This window comes from Sander lucioperca, chromosome 19 (genome assembly GCF_008315115.2).
Source record: "Sander lucioperca isolate FBNREF2018 chromosome 19, SLUC_FBN_1.2, whole genome shotgun sequence".
In the NCBI taxonomy this organism is placed as follows: domain Eukaryota; kingdom Metazoa; phylum Chordata; class Actinopteri; order Perciformes; family Percidae; genus Sander; species Sander lucioperca.
Window position 1 is genome coordinate 5,460,901 of NC_050191.1, and position 22,500 is coordinate 5,483,400.

At 47.7% G+C, this 22,500-nt stretch overlaps 1 protein-coding gene and 1 long non-coding RNA gene across 6 annotated transcripts in view; one reads left to right on the plus strand and one right to left on the minus strand.

Moving 5' to 3' along the window:
• LOC116061218 overlaps nt 1-8,046 on the minus strand; it is a 15,674-nt gene extending 7,628 nt beyond the window's left edge. Inside the window, exons 1-2 of the long non-coding RNA XR_004107676.2 lie at nt 8,036-8,046; nt 3,477-3,486 (exon numbers count right to left, since the gene is read on the minus strand). This is a non-coding gene — a long non-coding RNA (uncharacterized LOC116061218). The remainder of the gene's footprint in view (nt 1-3,476; nt 3,487-8,035) is intronic.
• The window catches only part of cdc42bpb (CDC42 binding protein kinase beta (DMPK-like)), a 57,884-nt gene that overhangs the window by 31,910 nt on the left and 3,474 nt on the right, over nt 1-22,500 (plus strand). For 2 of the 5 annotated variants that reach the window (XM_035995265.1, XM_035995264.1), the window contains 20 exons: nt 333-438; nt 546-608; nt 4,144-4,292; nt 5,104-5,201; nt 6,000-6,079; nt 7,418-7,492; nt 7,639-7,710; nt 9,493-9,598; nt 9,935-10,071; nt 10,904-11,043; nt 12,342-12,423; nt 12,513-12,729; nt 14,128-14,190; nt 14,443-14,684; nt 15,229-15,583; nt 15,965-16,062; nt 18,379-18,463; nt 18,722-18,839; nt 19,707-19,824; nt 21,711-21,950. In XM_035995265.1, the coding sequence (XP_035851158.1) occupies nt 333-438; nt 546-608; nt 4,144-4,292; nt 5,104-5,201; nt 6,000-6,079; nt 7,418-7,492; nt 7,639-7,710; nt 9,493-9,598; nt 9,935-10,071; nt 10,904-11,043; nt 12,342-12,423; nt 12,513-12,729; nt 14,128-14,190; nt 14,443-14,684; nt 15,229-15,583; nt 15,965-16,062; nt 18,379-18,463; nt 18,722-18,839; nt 19,707-19,824; nt 21,711-21,950 (2,644 nt within the window). Of the gene's footprint in view, nt 1-332; nt 439-545; nt 609-4,143; nt 4,293-5,103; nt 5,202-5,999; nt 6,080-7,417; nt 7,493-7,638; nt 7,711-9,492; nt 9,599-9,934; nt 10,072-10,903; nt 11,044-12,341; nt 12,424-12,512; nt 12,730-14,127; nt 14,191-14,442; nt 14,685-15,228; nt 15,584-15,964; nt 16,063-18,378; nt 18,464-18,607; nt 18,658-18,721; nt 18,840-19,706; nt 19,825-21,710; nt 21,951-22,500 lie in introns of those variants that run through there. The other 3 variants (XM_035995267.1, XM_035995266.1, XM_035995268.1) reach the window with 3 other exon arrangements.

Below are 22,500 nucleotides of genomic sequence, written 5' to 3' on the forward strand. Positions count from 1 at the left end.
GCTCTATACACGCTAAAAGTACTGATTATTTACATGGAGTCTGGTGGAGATATGCTGGCTCTATACACGCTAAAAGTCCTGATTATTTACATGGAGTCTGGTGGAAATATGTTGGCTCTATACACGCTAAAAGTCCTGATTATTTACATGGAGTCTGGTGGGTTTGGTGATGCTGATTTCGGGGCTGTTTCATGGGAACATAGAGTTGACAGAAAGCGGGAGTGACCCTTTAACGTGTGTGTGTGTGTGTGTGTGTGTGTGTGTGTGTGTGTGTGTGTGTGTGTGTGTGTGTGTGTGTGTGTGTGTGTGTGTGTGTGTGTGTGTGTTTTCAGGGTGAGCGATGAGAAGGATGCTCGTGGATATCTTCAGGCTCTGGCCACCAAGATGACCGAGGAGCTGGAAACTCTGCGCTGCTCCAGCATGGGAACAAGACCTCTGGTAACTCACCCTCTGGCAGGCTTTTATTGTGAAAATCAAGCAGGAAGTCTGTGCTGTGTGTACAGTTTAGTATCTTTGTTGATGTTTCTTTTAATGTGCCGTCTCAGCCTGACTCAGGACTGGCCACGCCTCCTAAGAAGCCCTGGCCTCCTATTGGTGGAGACAGGAGGGTGAGTGTGTCGGTCACTGCTTCCAGCCAATCAGGACTCAGTCGGCCTCGTCATGGGCAGGGTTTAAGAAGCTTGCATGGCTATTGGCTGTGATGTCTGTCACTCATAATCAGCGCCACACGAAATCTGCCGACGCAGACATTTCCTGCAGGTTTTCATCCTGGATCAGGGCTGAGTCCTGCAGGTTTTCATCCTGGATCAGGGCTGATCTGCAGATTCCGTTTGTGTCTCATAATGAACCCACAATGAAAAATCACCAAATCCTTAAAGTAGTCCTGGTTCTGGATCAGGTCTTAGTGGTTCCTGTGGGGGGGGGGTTAAGGGTCCTTGAGTAATTTCAGGGAGCCTTGGCGAGATGAAGAGCATCGTCCTGTAGAGTACGTTAATGCACTGACTTCACTTCAGTCTTACCCCCAACCCCCAGACTTTCTTACTAGGGATCGACCGATATGGATGTTTTAGTGCCGATGCCGATACGGGCTGCCGATTTTCTTGAGCCGATATTTGGAGCCGATACTGCTTTTGCTCCCTCAATTTACATCATAACAATGTAAACCCTGCCACACTGGTTTTGTTGGATCTGACACAGATCAGTGTCACTTCTGCAATCATCTTACATTCATATCACCCAAATTATGTGTGCAATGTGCATCATGAGGGTGGGTGCCCTGCATATGGTTAACTGTGCAAGGGTAACAGGCTTTCATCAACATCTACAACACAGCCTTGATGATGCATTGCTTGCTGACATATTATAAGACAGATATAATCAGGTCATCACAAAATGTCCTTTGTCAACACATTTAAATAATTTAAGAAAACAACAAACCTGAAAAGTAGCCATTGAATAAAGTGCTTGATTTGTAATTTAAGACTGCAAGCCTGCCAGGCTTCCAGAACCGGCTCTCTCCTAGTGGTGGAGGGCCGATAAAATCAGTCTATCACTATTTCTTATACCCATCTACTGTGCAATATTTAATATTTAAAACTTTTGATAACACTGATAATTCTGTGCAGTGTCATTACTTTACACTGCGTATCACACTGTATACAACCCATATTTATCTTTCTATTTTTATATATGTATATAGTGTCTCAGAACTGTGCACCTTACCTAACCCTTTTTTCTTTTGCACTACATATTTTACTCCATGTTACATTTCTCTTACGTACATGTTGACTCTGGAAAGGACTGGCTTCAGTCTGGTAGTACATGTGTATAGTGGCAATGAAAGGCCTTCTAGTCTGGGGCTGCACCATGGGAGGGAAACGTCAAATTGAGATTATTTTGGCTGATATTGTGATTGCGATATAATTCATGATATTGGAGGGAATGATCATTTTTTGGATCATTACTTTCATTTTCACTGAAACACAAACAATGTACTATAGTCATGTGTGATTTTTGCAAGAATCTGTACCAAACAAAGATGTATTCTGTAGTCTGTAGGATGGGATTTGTAGTTTGTAGGGTGGGATTTGTAGTCTGTAGGATGGGATTTGTAGTCTGGGACGTCTCTGCAGCACACTACTTCATTCAGAGCGGTTTGACACAGATTTTGCCTTTAACAAATATTGCGCCCCCCTGCGATTTGGATATTGCACTAGTCCATATTGTGATTTTGATCAAATTAGCAATTAATTGTGCAGCCCTAGTAGAGTATGGAGTCCATTTAAGATCCGAGGATGTTGAGTGGATCACCGTTTAAAAATCACCCACAATTCAATGAAAGTAATCATTAATCTGACCTGCCAGGAATGTGACATGGCTTCCATTCACCGTACAGCCACACATTCATGTTATTTTGGGGCAATTTGGTTCAAAGAAACTCATAATTCTGATATAATAATGGGTCAGAAGGGTGAAGTTCCTTTTTAACGCGAGCACAGAAAAGCTTTGAGAGCATATTTCTCTCACTGCAATCAAATCCTAGTTTGTCTTTTCATGTTTGGATTGAAAATCAAAAATGTTGCTTGCTGGTCTAAAAGTTTGGAGTCTAAATTGGCTTAAATGAGAGTTTCTATTGGTGGGTTTGACCAGAAGTCCCGCCCCCAGCCCCTCCCCTCGCCCCGCCCCTGTCCTGCAGAAGGTTAGTGGTGTTACCGGTGCCAACCTAAACGGTGGTAATCAGACCCAATAAGAACGAAAATTTCAGTGCCTCATTTCGGTGCCTGACTTTACACTACACCTGACAGCAGGTAACGTTAGCCTACCGTTAGCTAGTTAACACTACACCTGACAGCAGGTAACGTTAGCCTACCGTTAGCTAGTTAACACTACACCTGACAGCAGGTAACGTTAGCCTACCGTTAGCTAGTTAACACTACACCTGACAGCAGGTAACGTTAACCTACCGTTAGCTAGTTAACACTACACCTGACAGCAGGTAACGTTAGCCTACCGTTAGCTAGTCAACACTACACCTGACAGCAGGTAACGTTAACCTACCGTTAGCTAGTCAACACTACACCTGACAGCAGGTAACGTTAGCCTACCGTTAGCTAGTCAACACTACACCTGACAGCAGGTAACGTTAACCTACCGTTAGCTAGTTAACGCTACACCTGACAGCAGGTAACGTTAACCTACCGTTAGCTAGTTAACGCTACACCTGACAGCAGGTAACGTTAACCTACCGTTAGCTAGTTAACGCTACACCTGACAGCAGGTAACGTTAACCTACCGTTAGCTAGTCAACGCTACACCTGACAGCAGGTAACGTTAACCTACCGTTAGCTAGTCAACACTGCACCTGACAGCAGGTAACGTTAACCTACCGTTAGCTAGTCAACACTACACCTGACAGCAGGTAACGTTAACCTACCGTTAGCTAGTCAACAATACACCTGACAGCAGGTAACGTTAACCTACCGTTAGCTAGTCAACAATACACCTGACAGCAGGTAAGGTTAGCCTACCGTTAGCTAGCAGCTGGATTAAACAGCTAACGTTAAGCGGTGTAAAGACCGTATTTCCTGTGGAGGATTCCAACAGCGGGACGTAACAGTCTGCAGCTGCTGACGTCTGAATTAAACGTTCACTTGAAACTCACCAGCCTCGTGGTGCATTCAAAGTTATTGTAAAATACCTTTTCCCATCTGGTGGTTGTTTTTCGTTCAACAGCAATTTACTGGTGAAATACGTTATTGTTATAAGTTATAGTTATTACATTATTATTAAATCTTTAATTTTGACCATTTAAATAATGACCTTAGCAATACACAAGCCACCGACTGTTGTTTAGTAGTCTTCTTTTTTTGACTTCATTAGAAAGTTCCGGTTCAGGCACCGGCACTGTTTTCAAAGTATGGCTTTAGCACCGGTATCCATACCATACCCAACCATACCCAACCATACCCAACCCTACCCAACCATACCCAACCCTAAACATCAGTGACATCGCACAGGAAGTGGTTATCAATATGATGCAGTGATATGTCATTTAATGACTGTTAACTACGGTCAGAAACATGAACACATGAATATATCCATCAACTAACATGTGCATGTGTATGCCCCCCCTCTCCGTCCCAGGACCCTCTGTGGAAGGTGCGTCGCAGTCAGAAGTTGGACATGTCGGCCCGTCTGGAGCTGCAGTCGGCTCTGGACGCTGAGATCAGAGCCAAACAGCTGATTCAGGAGGAGCTGCGGAGAGTCAAGGCTGCTAACATCAACCTGGAGAGGTCAGACACACACACTCAGAGACACACACACACACACACACTCAGAGACACACACACACACACACACACACTCAGAGACACACACAGACACACAGAAAGACACACACACACACACACACACACAGACAGACACACACACACACACACACTCAGAGACACACACACACACACACACACACACACACACACACTCAGAGACACACGCACACACACACACTCAGAGACACACACGCACACACAGACAGACAGACACACACACACACACACACGTATATATACACACACACACACACACACACACACACACACACACTCAGAGACACACACTCACACACACACACTCACACACAGACAGACACACACTCAGAGACACACACTCACACACACACACACTCACACACACACACACACACACACAGACACACACTCAGAGACACACACTCACACACACACACTCACACACACACACACACACACACAGACACACACTCAGAGACACACACTCACACACACACACACTCACACACAGACAGACACACACTCAGAGACACACACGCACACACACACACACAGACAGACACACACTCAGAGACAGACACACAGACAGACAGACACACACACACACACAGACAGACAGACAGACAGACAGACACACACAGACACACACACACACAGACAGACAGACACACACAGAGACACACACACATACACACACACACAGAGACACACACAAACACAGACCCTCCCCCCTTTACCTTTCTGTCTGTGTTCCTGTCTGTCTGCTGACCTGTCTGTCTGTCTGTGTGTGTAGTAAGCTGAAGGAGTCTGAGGAGAGGAGTGTGGAGATGTCGGAGCAGATGGAGACTCTGAGGAGAGAGATGGAGGACAGTCGCTCTCGCTCTGACAAAGGTACACACACACACACACACACATAGACACACACACACACACACACATAGACACACACACACCGACCAGACGCCCGTTACACACCGACCAGACGCCCGTTACACACCGACCAGACGCCCGTTACACACCGACCAGACGCCCGTTACACACCCACCAGACGCCCGTTACACACCGACCAGACGCCCGTTACACACCGACCAGACGCCCGTTACACACCCACCAGACGCCCGTTACACACCCACCAGACGGCCGTTACACACCGACCAGACGGCCGTTGCCGTTACACCGACAAATAAGGAAGAGCATGTTAAATGTTAGTTTGGTAGTCATTACGGTTTAGGATCTTTCAAAATAAGAGGGGAATAAGGAAGAGCATGTTAAATACCATGACCGGCCAAACTCTGCCCGCGGACCCCACGTTGGGCAGCCTTGACATAGAGGTAGATTTAATGAGATGACTGATTCATGTGTTCACCCTGTCTCTGCAGACTGATTCATGTGTTCACCCTGTCTCTGCAGACTGATTCATGTGTTCACCTTGTCTCTGCAGACTGATTCATGTGTTCACCTTGTCTCTGCAGACTGATTCATGTGTTCACCCTGTCTCTGCAGACTGATTCATGTGTTCACCCTGTCTCTGCAGACTGATTCATGTGTTCACCCTGTCTCTGCAGACTGATTCATGTGTTCACCCTGTCTCTGCAGACTGATTCATGTGTTCACCTTGTCTCTGCAGACTGATTCATGTGTTCACCTTGTCTCTGCAGACTGATTCATGTGTTCACCCTGTCTCTGCAGGTCTGAAGCTTCCAGACTTCCAGGACTCCATCTTTGAATATTTCAACACGTCTCCTCTGGCTCCAGACCTCACCTTCAGAGTGAGTCACCTGTCTGCCTGTCTGCCTGTCTGTCTCTCTGCCTGTCTGTCTGTCTGCTTGTCTGTCTGTCTCTCTGTCTGTCTCTGTCTGTCTGTCTGTCTCGCTCTCTCTCTGTCTCTCTGCCTGTCTGTCTCTCTCTCGTCTCTGTCTGTCTGTCTGTCTCGCTCTCTCTCTGTCTCTCTGCCTGTCTGTCTCTCTCTCGTCTCTGTCTGTCTGTCTGTCTCTCTGTCTGTCTCTCTGCCTGTCTGTCTGTCTCTCTCTCTCTGTCTGTCTCTCTGTCTGTCTGTCTCTGCCTGTCTGTCTCTCTCTCTCTCTGTCTGTCTGTCTGCCTGTCTCTCTCTCTCTTTCTTTAGACCCATTTTGGTCTTTTTAAGGAGAGACTTCAGATAGTTGTTGGTGGATAATAAAACATTAGTATTAGTACATATTACACATATATTACTACTATACTAGTATTACTACTATACTAGTATTACTACTATAATAGTATTACTACTATACTAGTATTACTACTATAATAGTATTAGTACTATACTAGTATTACTACTCTAATAGTCTGAGTCTGTGTGTCAACGTTAGCGTTAGCTAACTCATCCCAGACATGAAGTCACTCAGCTGTTTGTGTGTTTCTCTCTGCAACATGGAGGCCTCAGTTTGCTCCTCCTCCTCCTCGCTGCTCCCTCTCTGGGAAAACGTAAGTTTACCTGTCAGGTTACCCACGATCCCCTGGGCCAGCCAGCTGTTAGCTGTTAGCTGTTAGCTCTAACCTCAGCGGTAGCGGCTAGCTGTGAGCTAACAGTCGTAGCTAGAACTCCCCTGTGTTCAGCCACCTTTAACTGGATTGGTTCTCAGGAACATCAGACATGTTGCAGTTGTTGTCAATGTACTTTAAAGGGATATTACTTCTAGTTTTAATGATCTTAGCACATTCACACATTCACAGTCACACAGTCACACATTCACAGAGTCACACAGTCACACAGTCACACAGTCACACAGTCACACATTCACACAGTCACACAGTCACACATTCACACAGTCACACAGTCACAGTCACAGGGCGGGTCATCCAGGTGTGTGATTAAAGGCAGCGATCACTACAAGCTGATGGAAATGATCAAAGTAAGGTACACAGGGTGACTGCTGGTCCCTGATCAGGTAAAAAATGTGACACTGTGATCAGAGCATCCTTAGTGTTACTGTCTCTTTAAATCTTCCTTTATATTAATGTCAGCCAATAGGATTCACATGTTCTACTGTCTCTTTAAATGTTAATGTCAGCCAATAGGATTCACATGTGTTACTGTCTCTTTAAACCTTCCTTTCTCCACCCTGCAGACCTCAGACATAGACTCCGCCCTCCTGACGTCCGAGGCCACGCCCCCTTCCCCGTCCACCACCTCTGAACACGAGGTCAGTCCCGGCCCCTGGTCCTCTCTGGGGGGGCTTTGATTCTTATTTAAGATATAAAGTAGTGGATAAAGTAGATCCAGCCACCAGCTGTCAGATGTCTACCTGTTCCCTACCTGTCCTCAGTCTCTTCCTGTTTGTCTCAACAGGAAGTGAAAGCAGCGTCAGTCCCAGCGAGCCCCTCCCCCCCCTCGCAGCTCTCAGCACTGACCACACCAAAGGTAACTATTCTGCTCTTGCTTTAACAGGTTAGCGTAGCAGATAGCTAACATAAGATCCATGAAATAAAGACCCAGGAGACCGGAGTAGAGAGAGGCCTTTAGTAAGGAGCTTTCCAATTTTGTAAAACTGTGAAAACAATATGGCATTACAAACTCCCCATATATACATATACATGAACATGCAACTCAAGTCTGACATATAGCTATCCCAAAGGAAAAATTAGCCATTATCATGAGACTTGCAGGACTAGTAAGCATTTAAGCTAACTTTAACATGGATCTCTATGGAGAAATGCTAATCGCGATTAGCATCTGTTAATACAACATACATGTTATGCTAAAACGGACAATACACAAAGACTATTTCAAGTAGATATACTTCCTACAGAAATACTTACAGACTTAGGCCGGTTACACACTGGATGCGTGGCGTGAGCGTGGCGTTTCTGTTGCGTCTCAGCTGCGTGGCGGCTGCGTGGATGTTTCTGTGTCCTACCACCAGAAGCGTGTCTGACGCGGCGCTGCTGCTGCTGCTAGGTACAGGGAGGGCTGATCTCGGGACGTAGCGCCCACACATTCAAACTCTGACAAATGATGGGCTGTCTGTTTCTAACAACTTAGTGTAGCTGTAGAGAGCCTATAGAGCCTCTCTGATGCTGGACCGTCACTCAGAACACTACGTTGTTATTGTAGCCTCTCCTCCCCTTTATATATCGGCTTGTTCCACGTACGGGGAGAGAGTTGTTAAACATAAATATATAGCTACTGATCTGATTAAAGCCAGACAACGTCGGCAGTACTGACTGTAAAATATGTTACAGAATATTTCCTTCTGTCTGACAGGTGCAACATTTGCAAATCTTTTCTCTGAAATTTTGTATTACATTTATATCTACATTGATGTCAAAACCTCGAGACTTTCAAACATCAAGATGTCATTTATTAATATGTATTTGTGTCTAAATGACATATAAACATATTTTCCTATTCTATGTTGCCTGGAAACGCTTCCAACACGCTCGCGTCTCGCGTGAAAAATAGGCGTCGGTTCTATTTCTAGCAGGCAGTGTGTAAGCTCTAACCTGTTACCATGGGAGCCGAAATATAAACGGACACGCCACGCAGCCGACACACTCACGCCACGCAGCCGACACACTCACGCCACGCAGCCGACACGCTCACGCCACGCAGCCAGTGTGTAACCGGCCTTAGACCTTCAGAAACTACCAAAGGCGAAGATAGAAAAGTAACTGCAGCATGTCCTCTCAGTGGACCAGAGTCAGAAGAAAGAAACCAACGGCAAGAGAAGAGGGACTAAATCTGGAACTCAAATGCAGTACAACTTTACACCATGCAGTACAACTTTACACCATGCAGTACAACTTTACACCATGCAATACAACTTTACACCATGCAGTACAACTTTACACCACTAGATGTCTCTAATGCAACACAAAGTGGGGGCAGAACAGTAACGCCACGACTCAAAGACGTTGAGTTTCCTGTCCCAGAGGGGATAGGACACTAGAACATAAGCATATTTAACAAGCTGACATCACACAAGATTACCTGATTAATCAGAACCAAATCAGACTGATTAATGGATTATCAGGATAGTGTGATATTAATCTATTAGTTGATAATGAATCCGTTAATGTTTGCAGCTGTAACTGTAACACGCTCTGTGTGTGTGTGTGTGTGTGTGTGTGTGTGTGTGTGTGTGTGTGTGTGTGTGTGTGTGTGTGTGTGTGTGTGTGTGTGTGTGTGTGTGTGTGTGTGCAGCCCAAAGCTCACCAGCTCAGCATCAAGACGTTCTCCAGTCCCACTCAGTGCACACACTGCACCTCTCTGATGGTGGGACTCTTCAGACAGGGATACGCCTGCGAAGGTACACATTCACACAGTCACACATTCATACAGTCACACATTCACACAGTCACACATTCATACAGTCACACATTCACACAGTCACACATTCATACAGTCACACATTCACACAGTCACACATTCATACAGTCACACATTCATACAGTCACACATTCACGCAGTCACACAGTTACACAGTCACACATTCACACATTCACACAGTTACACATTCACACAGTCACACATTCATACAGTCACACATTCACACAGTCATACAGTCACACAGTCACACAGTCACACGGACCAATCCCAGACAACCAATCTTGACACTGATATGATTGTGTCTGTTTGTCTGCAGTGTGCTCCTTCGTGTGCCATGTTTCCTGTAAAGACCACGCCCCCCTGGTCTGTCCAATCCCAGCCGAGCACGCCAAGAGGCCGCAGGGCATCGACGTCCAGAGAGGCATCGGCACCGCCTACAAGGGCTACGTCAGGGTAAGATGTCCGCGTTTTACAGCTTTCTGGATTGTCGCCCAAAAAATGAAAAATGGCAGCTGATTGGACGAACGCGTCATGTGGGTCTGGCTGCTGCTTCCGGATTTTGGATTTTTCAACCGGCCATTACTGGCAGCTCGTTGAGAATACGATCTCATATTGGACTAAAATAGTTCACCGAAACGTGTTTCTGAAAACATTTGAAGAGAGAAATAGGCCGTGCAGCTGCTGAATCTGTCTTCATTTCAGATCAACAAAGGTCAGTTTAACAGATTTTACTCAGATTTTGAGAGGCTCATCCCACTCGCCATTTCCGGGTGAGTCCCGACTGTCCTGTCTCTGACTGAACATGTCAGGTCGGCCACCAACGGACGACGGCACGAACACACCGAACAGACTCGAGTCACCGACCTCGCCAGACGGTCAGACGGACGATTATCGGCTCGGTGTGTAGCTGCTATTACGCGGTGTAGGCAGCACCGATCCACATTTACAAACAACAGAGTTACGTGTTGCAATCCACCAGAATTCTCCTTTAACAACTATTGCGCCCCGCTGCGATTTGGGTATTGCACTAGTCCACATTGCGATTTCGATACAATTGCGATTAATTGTGCAGCCCTACTTTCTTTGATGCTTTGTCTCATCTTGTTTTTGACAAGTTTTCCTACGTTTTGTTGTCCCTTTTTTGAGCTTTTTGTCACTTTTTTCAACGAATAAAACCAGGGACGTAACAACACACACACAAAGTCAGCAGATTCTGTTAAGGTCTGTTGATGAAGTACGACGTAGCAGCTGTACAACAGTGAACATGTTTCTGTCTCTCTGTCAGATCCCGAAGCCCAGCGGCGTGAAGAAGGGCTGGCAGCGAGCGTACGCGTTGGTCTCTGACTGCAAACTCTTTCTCTATGACATCCCTGAGGGAAAGTCCACCCAGCCCGGGGTAGTGGCCAGTCTGGTGCTGGATCTGAGGTAACTATCTACCTGTCTGGGTCTCAGGGAACATTCAGAGGTCTCAGGTAACATTCAGGGGTCTCAGGTAACATTCAGAGGTCTCAGGTAACATTCAGAGGTCTCAGGGAACATTCAGAGGTCTCAGGTAACATTCAGAGGTCTCAGGTAACATTCAGAGGTCTCAGGTAACATTCAGGGGTCTCAGGGAACATTCAGAGGTCTCAGGTAACATTCAGGGGTCTCAGGTAACATTCAGAGGTCTCAGGTAACATTCAGGGGTCTCAGGGAACATTCAGAGTTCTCAGGGAACATTCAGAGTTCTCAGGTAACATTCAGAGGTCTCAGGGAACATTCAGAGTTCTCAGGTAACATTCAGGGGTCTCAGGGAACATTCAGAGTTCTCAGGGAACATTCAGAGTTCTCAGGTAACATTCAGAGGTCTCAGGGAACATTCAGAGTTCTCAGGTAACATTCAGAGGTCTCAGGGAACATTCAGAGGTCTCAGGGAACATTCAGAGTTCTCAGGTAACATTCAGGGGTCTCAGGGAACATTCAGAGTTCTCAGGGAACATTCAGGGGTCTCAGGGAACATTCAGGGGTCTCAGGGAACATTCAGAGGTCTCAGGGAACATTCAGAGTTCTCAGGTAACATTCAGGGGTCTCAGGGAACATTCAGAGTTCTCAGGGAACATTCAGGGGTCTCAGGGAACATTCAGAGGTCTCAGGTAACATTCAGAGGTCTCAGGGAACATTCAGAGTTCTCAGGTAACATTCAGAGTTCTCAGGTAACATTCAGGGGTCTCAGGTAACATTCAGAGGTCTCAGGGAACATTCAGAGGTCTCAGGGAACATTCAGGGGTCTCAGGGAACATTCAGAGGTCTCAGGTAACATTCAGAGGTCTCAGGGAACATTCAGAGTTCTCAGGTAACATTCAGAGTTCTCAGGTAACATTCAGGGGTCTCAGGGAACATTCAGAGTTCTCAGGGAACATTCAGAGGTCTCAGGGAACATTCAGAGGTCTCAGGTAACATTCAGAGGTCTCAGGTAACATTCAGAGGTCTCAGGGAACATTCAGAGTTCTCAGGTAACATTCAGGGGTCTCAGGGAACATTCAGGGAAACTCTGCCCTGAAGTAGGAGCTGAAAGAGTTACAGGAACTGCGGTCAGAGGAACTTAATAATCCCCAAATTGGTCCAATCAGAACACGAGAAAAAAAGGGTTCTAGGAACGGGAAGTGGCTAATGTGACATTTTACGTTTTCCTGTGTTGTCTGATACAGTTTCTTAATATTGGGAAATGTATTTTTGTGTTTCAGAGATGAGGAGTTTTCTGTCAGCTCGGTCTTAGCGTCAGATGTGATCCACGCCACCAGGAAGGACGTCCCCTGCATCTTCAGGGTGGGAAACCCTGTACATGCTTTCATTCTGTTTCCTGTAGTGTCTAGCCCTCGCTGTCTGACCCTCTCTGCTGTCTGTGTCCCTGTCAGGTGACCTCGTCCCAGCTGACCTCCCAGCTGTCCTCAGTGTCCCTGCTGGTGCTGGCGGAGAGCGAGGTGGAGAAGAGGAAGTGGGTCCGGATCCTAGAGGGTCTGCAGAGCATCCTGACCCAGAACCTGCTGCAGAGCCGCCCGGTCCACGTCCTGCACGAGGCCTACGACGCCTCGCTGCCCATCATCAAGACCACGCTGTCAGCCGCCGTGCTCGGTCAGTCACTACGTCTAACGGTCGTTACACACCAACCAGACGGCCGACCGTCGGCAGTAAAGCCAGTGTGACTGATCAGTCTCCCCGAGTTGGTCCAAAAAGTTCCTCAGAACACACCGAAGAGACGAGACGTAATACGTCTCCATAACAGCAGGTGGCGCTAATCTGTATTGTCGCCCAAAAATGAAAACCGGCAGCTGATTGGACAAACGCGCCACGTGGGTCTGGTTTCTCCACAAATTCAAAGCCAGACTGTCATGGCGGCTCGTTGAGAATACGATCTCATATTGGACTAAAATAGTTCACCGAATCGTGTTTCTGAAAACCTCGGACGGACGACGGCACGGAACACACCGAACAGACTCGAGTCACCGACCTCGCCAGACGGTCAGACGGACGATTATCGGCTCGGTGTGTCAGGGCCTTAATGGTTCTTCTCGGACCACGCTGTCGGCCTCCGTGCTCGGTCGGTCACTACGTCTAACGGCACTGACACACCAACCTGATAATCAGCCGTCTGACCGTCTGGCGAGGTCGGTGACTCGAGTCTGTTCGGTGTGTTTGTGCCGTCGTCCGTTGGAGGAGCCATCAGCCTTCATTTTGGGCCGACCTGACATGTTCAGTCAGAGACAGGACAGTCAGGACTCGCCCGGAAATGGCGAGCAGATGAGTCTCTCAAAATCTGAGTAAAATCTGTTAAACTGACCTTTGTTGATCTGAAGTGAAGACAGATTCAGCAGCTGCACGGCCTATTTCTCTCTTCAAATGTTTTCAGAAACACGTTTCAGTGAACTATTTTAGTCCAATATGAGATCGTATTCTGAACAAGCCGCCATGATGCCTTCGTCCAATCAGCTGCCGGTTTTCATTTTCTGGGAAACAATACAGATTAGCGCCGCCTGCTGTTATGGAGATGTATTACGTTTCGCGCACGCTCAAGTCGGCGGCGCCTCAGTGTGTTTTGAGGCATTTTTTTGGACCTCGGGGACCCGACTGATCAGTCCGACTGGCTTTACTGCCGACGGTCGGCCGTCTGGTTGGTGTGTAACAGCTATAACGGTTCCTCACGACCACGCTGTCGGCCTCCGTGCTCGGTCAGTCACTACGTCTAACGGTTCCTCACGGACCACGCTGTCGGCCTCCGTGCTCGGTCAGTCACTACGTCTAACGGTTCCTCACGGACCACGCTGTCAGCCTCCGTGCTCGGTCAGTCACTACGTCCAATGGTCAGATGACTCAAACAAAGAACCATTTTAACTGGAGAATCCGTTATTTTTGGAGGGTTTAGAAAGTATAAGGATTTCTGATAAATCCTTCATACCCTTTAATTCTTATTTGTAATTATTTATTGTTCAAATGTTGGTGATTATAAAATGTAACAATTTTCTCTGTCTGCAGATCGGGAGAGGATCGCCCTGGGAACAGAAGATGGACTGTTTGTGGTCGAGGTCACCAGAGACGGTGAGACAGACAGAGAGAAAGACAGAAAGACAGAGAGAGAGAGACTGACAGACAGACAGACTGAGAGACAGACAGAAAGACGGACAGACAAACACGGACAGAAAGACAGAGAGGGACAGACAGACAGACAGACTGAGACAGACAGAGAGAAAGACAAAGACAGAGAGACAGACAGACAGAGATACTGACAGACAGACTGACTGAGAGACAGACAGACAGGTCTAACCTGTCTCTCTCTCTCTTTCTCTGCAGTGATCGTGCGAGCAGCAGACAGTAAGAGGGTTTATCAGATCGATTTGATCCCGAAGGAGAAGATCATCGCTCTGCTCTGCGGTCGGAACCGCCACGTTCACCTCCACCACTGGGGGGCGCTGGAGGGGGCCGAGTCCAGCTTCGACATCAAGCTGACGGAGACCAAAGGCTGCCAGGCTTTGACCACCGGGCTGCTCCGCCCTGGAGGCCCCGCCTGCCTGCTGGCCGCCATCAAACGCCAGGTCAGCTAACTCACATTGAAGCCTAACTCTCGCCAAAGTGCAACCTAGGGTCTTTTTGTGAATGTACACTGTCCTGTATCTGTGGTCCTGGTCCTGATCCTGTGTCTGTGGTCCTGACCCTGTGTCTGTGTCTGTGGTTCTGGTCCTGATCCTGTCTGTGGTTCTGGTCCTGACCCTGTGTCTGTGGTCCTGGTCCTGATCCTGTGTCTGTGGTCCTGACCCTGTGTCTGTGGTTCTGGTCCTGATCCTGTGTCTGTGGTTCTGGTCCTGACCCTGTGTCTGTGGTTCTGGTCCTGATCCTGTGTCTGTGGTCCTGGTCCTGACCCTGTGGTCCTGGTCCTGACCCTGTATCTGTGCCCTTGCAGGTTCTGTGCTATGAGGTGTCCCGTGTGAAGCCGTACCATAAGAAGCTGTGGTTCTGGTCCTGTGTCTGTGGTTCTGGTCCTGACCTGTGTCTGTGGTTCTGGTTCTGGTCCTGACCCTGACCTGTGTCTGTGGTTCTGGTCCTGGTCCTGGTCCTGACCCTGTGTCTGTGCCCCTACAGGTTCTGTGCTACGAGGTGTCCCGTGTGAAGCCGTACTATAAGAAGCTGTGGGAGGTCCAGGCTCCAGGCCCGGTCCAGTGGCTGGGTATGGTGCGGGACCGGCTGTGCGTGGGCTACCCGTCTGGCTTCGCCCTGCTGGCCCTGCAGGGGGAGTCGTCCCCCATCAGCCTGGTGAGCCCGGCCGACCCGTCTCTGGGCTTCCTGTCCCAGGCGCCGCTGGACGCCCTGCACGCCCTGGAGGTGGGCTCCTCCGAGCTGCTGCTCTGCTTCAGCCAGCTCGCCGTCTACGTGGACGGGCACGGACGCCGCTCACGCACCCAGGAGCTGATGTGGCCCGCCACGCCGCTCGCATGCAGTACGCCACTCACACTTATTATCATACCTTTATTCAAAGATATATATATATATATATATATATATATATATATACTGTATATGGTCAGTGTCAGTCATCTTACACACACAGACACACACACAATCATAACAGAGTTTACAAAGTGAGGCAGAAAAGGAGAACATTAGCAGGACAACATGTTGTAATATTTCAGTAAAAACAGTTTATAGAAACAAAGGGATATGTTTGACTCCTACGTCTGTCTGAGAATCAGCTGTTCATGTATAATCCTGAATGGTGTGGTGTGTTCAGGGTCTGAATCAGCTGTGTGAATGGTGTGGTGTGTTCAGGGTCTGAATCAGCTGTGTGAATGGTGTGGTGACTGTCTCCATCGTCTCTCAGGCTCCAACTCGTCCCACCTGACCGTCTACAGCGAGTACGGCCTCGATGTCTTCGACATCCACACGGCCGAGTGGGTCCAGACCATCTCGCTGCGCAAGGTAACCAATCACAGAGGGCTTCAGACACAACATACTGATATAGAGAGAGGGAGAGGCCGGGGGTTGGAATCCGTCCTCTCTCTCCCCTGTCATGTCTAAGCTGTCCTGGGCCCAGTTTAAAAAAAAAAGTAATCTGGATCAAATTGATCTGGATTTATAAATCCCATGTTTTCTACCCAGGATCACCTGACCCGCCTGACTTTACAGGATCTAATACCACAGTTCAGGATGACCAGATCCTGTTGACCGGAGCCCATAGACCACACATGTCAAACTCGAGGCCCGCGGGCCAAATCCGGCCCCTCGCAAATTCTGATCCGGCCCACATATCAATTTAGGTTCACAATCAATTTTCGCCCACCTAGTTGTGCGCCAAACCAAAAACATGGGAAACTGTTTTTAAACTTGCAATTACGTGACACTCAAAGCAGAATTTGGCAAATTTGCCAACTTTGAGACTCAGAAATTCCCCCAGAACCAGAACCAGAACCAGAGAGATTACATATTCAGGCTGTGAAAGAGCTTGCTGTGGGTCAGCTGGGTGGTAGCCTACTTAGAAAATATAATCATTGTTTTGCTGGATTTGCTAACTTCTAGGATGGCTTTGGACCTTTTTCAGGCTTTATGTGGACCAGACTGTAATAGGTGTTATATACTGAACGCATCCAAGCTGGCGCGCGCCATCGTGACGTCAAAATGATGTCATATCCTGCCAGCGCGTCCGATTTATAGCGCGCCCAGCTGTCGCGCACGGCTCTTTTTCTTTTCAGCGGCGCGCGACAAAGCGGAAACGGGAGGCCGAACGGGTCGCAGCCAACGTGATGCCAGGACTCTCAGAGTGACTGCAGGTCTCTCTGGTAAACTCACTGGTTAAGATGAGATCTTTATGGTGAATGAAAGGCTGGATCCACCAAGTAGCTCATCCAATCAGATCGAAGCATTGACGGCAAAGCTGCTGCCAGTTCTGCCGTTGTTTACCTTTTTCTTCTTCTTCTAGTCCGTAGAAAGAGCAATGTCTGTAGCCTTTGCTCATTAGCGCCACCTCTGTTCAGGAGAAGACTGCAGCTAGTGTCGCGACCACCAGCGCGGGTATAAATGGTCACGGCGATCTCATGACGTCACATTTGGATGCGCCATGCGGGCTGCGGTTACTTAAGTGGCCTTAAGTGAGGAGACTATATGAGACGTGCAGTAATTGAGTCAAAGATATTTGACTTTTTCGATTAAATAAAAGCACGTCTGTAAACTCTACATGTCTGGCCCTTTTTCCAGTGTGGCCCTCTGGGAAATTGAGTTTGACCCCCCTGCCATAGACCATAGTGGACGCTGATAGACAGGGTTTGTTTTGATTTTAAGAAACAGAAACATTTTAATGTGGCTCGGGAAATGGAAGTTCGGGGTCCCTGCTGAAGCTGCTCCCCCGCTGGAGCTGCTGCTCCCCCGCTGGAGCTGCTCCCCCGCTGGAGCTGCTCCCCCGCTGGAGCTGCTCCCCCGCTGGAGCTGCTCCCCCGCTGGAGCTGCTGCTCACCCGCTGGAGCTGCTCCCCCGCTGGAGCTGCTCCCCCGCTGGAGCTGCTGCTCCCCCGCTGGAGCTGCTCCCCTGCTGGAGCTGCTCCCCTGCCTGCTGGAGCTGCTCCCCTGCTGGAGCTGCTCCCCTGCTGGAGCTGCTCCCCTGCCTGCTGGAGCTGCTCCCCCGCTGGAGCTGCTCCCCTGCTGGAGCTGCTCCCCTGCTGGAGCTGCTCCCCTGCCTGCTGGAGCTGCTCCCCTGCTGGAGCTGCTCCCCCGCTGGAGCTGCTCCCCCGCGACCCCACCCCGGATAAGCAGACGAAGCTGGATGGAGAAACATTTTACATTCCTTATTTTGTTATAATATTAAATTGTTAAATAACAAAACAAAAACAATACTATCCAATAGTATAATAGTGTGTGTGTATATATATATATATATATATATATATATATATATATATATATAAAACCTCTCTGATTTTATTTGGTTAAAAAAATCCCCACTGAATCCAGCCTTCTGATTGGATCAGGATAATCCTGTTTTTTTTGGATCAAATAGATCCCAAACCGAGTTCAAAGGGAAAAACGCATTTCCAAGATTTGATCCAATCCGGGATCTGAAATCCGCTGGGCCAGGTGATGAAAGGGTCAATGTAATCTAAGAGTAATAGTAATCTGAGGTAATCTGAGAGTAATCTAAGAGTAATCTAAGAGTAATAGTAATCTGAGTAATGTAATAGTAATCTGATAGTAATTAGAGTAATCTGATAGTAATCTGAGAGTAATAGTAATCTATTACTTCCCACAGATCAGACCTCTGAATGTTGAAGGGACGTTGAACCTGCTGAGTTCAGAGCCGCCTCGTCTCATCTACTTCAGCAACACCTCGTCAGGTAACGGCCCCAAAGCATCATGGGAAGTGTAGTTAACCTGTATGTCTTTACAGCCCCAAAGTATCATGGGAAGTGTAGTTAACCTGTGTGTCTTTACAACCCCAAAGCATCATGGGAAGTGTAGTTAACTGTGTTTGTCCTCAGAGGGGGACCTGACCAAAGCATCATGGGAAGTGTAGTTAACTGTGTGTTTGTCCTCAGAGGGGGACCTGACCAAAGCATCATGGGAAGTGTAGTTAACAGTGTGTCTGTCCTCAGAGGGGGACCTGACCATCCCCGAGACGTCGGACCACAGCAGGAAGTTGATGGTTCGAACTCGCAGCAAGAGGAAGTTCCTGTTTAAGGTTCCTGAGGAGGAGCGCCTTCAGCAGAGGAGGTGACGCACTTATTACACTTATTAAAATTATTACAATTATTAAAATGATTACAATTATTAAAATTAGTACACTTATTACAATTATTATAAATATTAAAATGATTACACTTGTTAAACTCATTTCACTTATTAAACTCATTTCACTTATTACCCTCATTTCACTTATTACTCATTTAACTTATTACCCTCATTTCACTTATTACCCTCATTTCACTTATTACCCTCATTTCACTTATTACCCTCATTTCACTTATTAAACTCATTTCACTTATTACACTCATTTCACTTATTACACTCATTTCACTTATTACACTCATTTCACTTATTACTCATTTCACTTATTACACTCATTTCACTTATTACCCTCATTTCACTTATTAAACTCAGTTCACTTATTACACTCATTTCACTTATTACACTCATTTCACTTATTACCCTCATTTCACTTATTAAACTCATTTAACTTATTACCCTCATTTCACTTATTACCCTCATTTCACTTATTAGACTAATTTCACTTATTACACTCATTAAACTTATGAAAGCTGCAGTAGTGAGCTGTGTCTTCTGTCTCTCAGCAGTGAGTGAATGAATAAAGAAAAGTTATACAAACATTGGGCCTGATTCACCCTATCTTCCTACATTTTCTCTTAAATATGTTCTTATTACGTTTGGTGAATGAGGCCCAGCCCTCGTTTTAATATGTATATTAATGTGTGTGTGTGTGTGTGTGTGTATATTAATGTGTGTGTGTGTTAATGTGTGTGTGTATTAATGTGTGTGTGTGTGTTAATGTGTGTGTGTATTAATGTGTGTGTGTGTGTGTGTGTGTGTGTGTGTGTGTGTGTGTATTAATGTGTGTTTCAGGGAGATGCTGAGAGATCCAGAACTCAGATCAAAGATGATTTCTAATCCCACAAACTTTAACCACGTGGCTCACATGGGACCAGGAGACGGCATGCAGGTCCTCATGGACCTCCCTCTGGTAACTCCTCTTCCTCTTCTTCCTGCCGGCATGTTCTCCTCTTCCACTCCTCTTCTTCCTCTTCCTGCCAGCATGTTCTCCTCTTCTTCTCAGACAGCTGCTTGTGGCTGGAGGGGATACAGCTACGTTGACGGTCTGTGACCACCGTCAAGGTCCAAAAAGTCCTCAGAACACACCGAAAAGACTCCGACTTGACCGTACATTCTGCGCGTGCACGAGACGTAATACAAAAAATGAAAACCGGAAATGACAACGTGTCACGTGGGTCTGGTTTCTCCAGAAATTCAAAGCCAGACTGTCATGGCGGCTCGTTCAGAATACGATCTCATATTGGACTAAAATAGTTCACCGAAACGTGTTTCTAAAAACATCTGAAGAGAGAAATAGGCCGTGCAGTTGCTGAATCTGTCTTCATTTCAGATCAACAAAGGTCAGTTTAAAAGATTTTACTCAGATTTTGAGAGACTAGTCAGGCTCATCCCGCTCCCCGTTTCCTGGTTAGCTCTCCACCAATCAGATGGCTCATTGAGTCTGACTGCCGGCAGTGCCCCCGATTATACATGTCAAATCAGCCAAAATGAAGGCCGCCGGCCCCTCGGACGGACGACGGTACGAACACACCGACCAGACTCGAGTCACCGACCTCGCCAGACTGTCAGACGGCCGGTTATCGGCTCGGTGTGTCAGGACCTTCAGACACCAAAACGACAGTTAAGTTTAGGAAAAAGACGGGGGTTTGGATTTAAACACTCCTGAGGAACAAACACACCTTTCGTGGGTGAAAGTATGAAATTATATTATCATGTTTCCGCCAGGCCTTAATGAAGTCTGCAGAAACCCTGATTATTATATTTTGTGTAACTTGCGGGCGTCTGCTAGCCTGACCAGCCAGACCCTCATCCAAATGTTGGGTCTGGGTCTGACCCACATCCAGATGTTGGGTCTGGGAACTCCCCATTGGCTGGGCTCAATCCGAGGGGCGGGATAAACGGTTGTCTTTCAGATTCTCTCTGCACCAATAGGATAGCTCTCCAACCAATCAGAGCAGAGCTAGTTGATAGATTCAACTTTAAACTCTGAACACATCTTCCTTTTTTAAGAATGACTTCAGAGCCGTTCTTTGTTCTTTTCTCAAAGAAAAGCTGAACTCCAAGTCTTCCAGAGTCGCGGCCAAAGCCGATTCCAAAGACCGCTGTTCACCAGCAGCAGCAGCCATAAGCCCCGCCCACCCACTCTATACACCAGGGGAGTCAAACTCAATTTCCCAGCGGCCCACACTGGAAATGAGAATGTAGAGATGTAGAGTTTAAGAAAAGTCAAATATCTTTGAACATATTGACCGTATTATCGTATGTCTTATAAAGTCTTCTCACTTACAGTTTGGTCGACATAAAGTCCTAAAAAAGTTCCTTAGCATCATCACAAAAGAAAAAAGTGTCCGCAAAAGTGACTAAAGCTTTGTGCCAACATTTACTGTGACCCTAGATTGATATGAGGGCCGGATCAAAATCTGCGATGGGCCTGATTTGGCCCGCAGGCCTTGAGTTTGACACCTGTTGTATACAGCATGTGATTGGCCCGGCTAGAATTTGGTTTTTCCAGCTCGCCGTCCAGCGGAGAGTAGCTAACGAGCGTGGCTAACGAGAGTGGCTAACGAGCGTGGCTAACGAGAGTGGCTAACGAGCGTAGCTAACGAGAGTAGCTACCGAGCGTGGCTAACGAGCGTGGCTGGCGGTAGATTTGGAGGCTAGGCGTCTGAAGACACCCAGATTATTATTATATTATTAGGTTATATGCTGCGTCTGTATCTCTTCCAGCCAATCACTGACGGCTCTGACATCACTCTGACTCCTCCTCTCCCCTCCCCCCCCTCCCCTTATCTTCAGGTTGGTGATGTCATCTCCCTCTCCCCCTCCCCCTCTCCCTCCCCCTCCTCCTCCTCCTCCCGTCACACCCTCATCTCCCCCCCTTCCAACTTCGAGCACGTCTATCACATGACCTCGGCATCGGCCGGCGCCTTCCTGCAGAAAGACGCTTCCTCTTCTTCTTCTTCTTCTTCTTCCTCCCATCAGAGCCTCCTGCAGCCTTCCTCCTCCTCCTCTTCCTCTCCCTCCACCTCCTCTCTGGTAGGTTCCTCCTCTTCCTCTCCCTCCTCCTCTCTGGTAGGTTCCTCCTCTTCCTCTCCCTCTACCTCCTCTCTGGTAGGTTCCTCCTCCTCTCCCTCCTCCTCCTCTCTGGTAGGTTCCTCCTCTTCCTCTCCCTCCTCCTCCTCTCTGGTAGGTTCCTCCTCTTCCTCTCCCTCCACCTCCTCTCTGGTAGGTTCCTCCTCTTCCTCTCCCTCCTCCTCTGGTAGGTTCCTCCTCTTCCTCTCCCTCCTCCTCCTCTCTGGTAGGTTCCTCCTCTTCCTCTCCCTCTACCTCCTCTCTGGTAGGTTCCTCCTCTTCCTCTCCCTCCTCCTCCTCTCTGGTAGGTTCCTCCTCTTCCTCTCCCTCTACCTCCTCTCTGGTAGGTTCCTCCTCCTCTCCCTCCACCTCCTCTCTGGTAGGTTCTTCCTCCTCCTCTCCCTCCTCCTCCTCTCTGGTAGGTTCCTCCTCCTCCTCTCCCTCCTCCTCCTCTCTGGTAGGTTCCTCCTCTTCCTCTCCCTCTACCTCCTCTCTGGTAGGTTCCTCCTCTTCC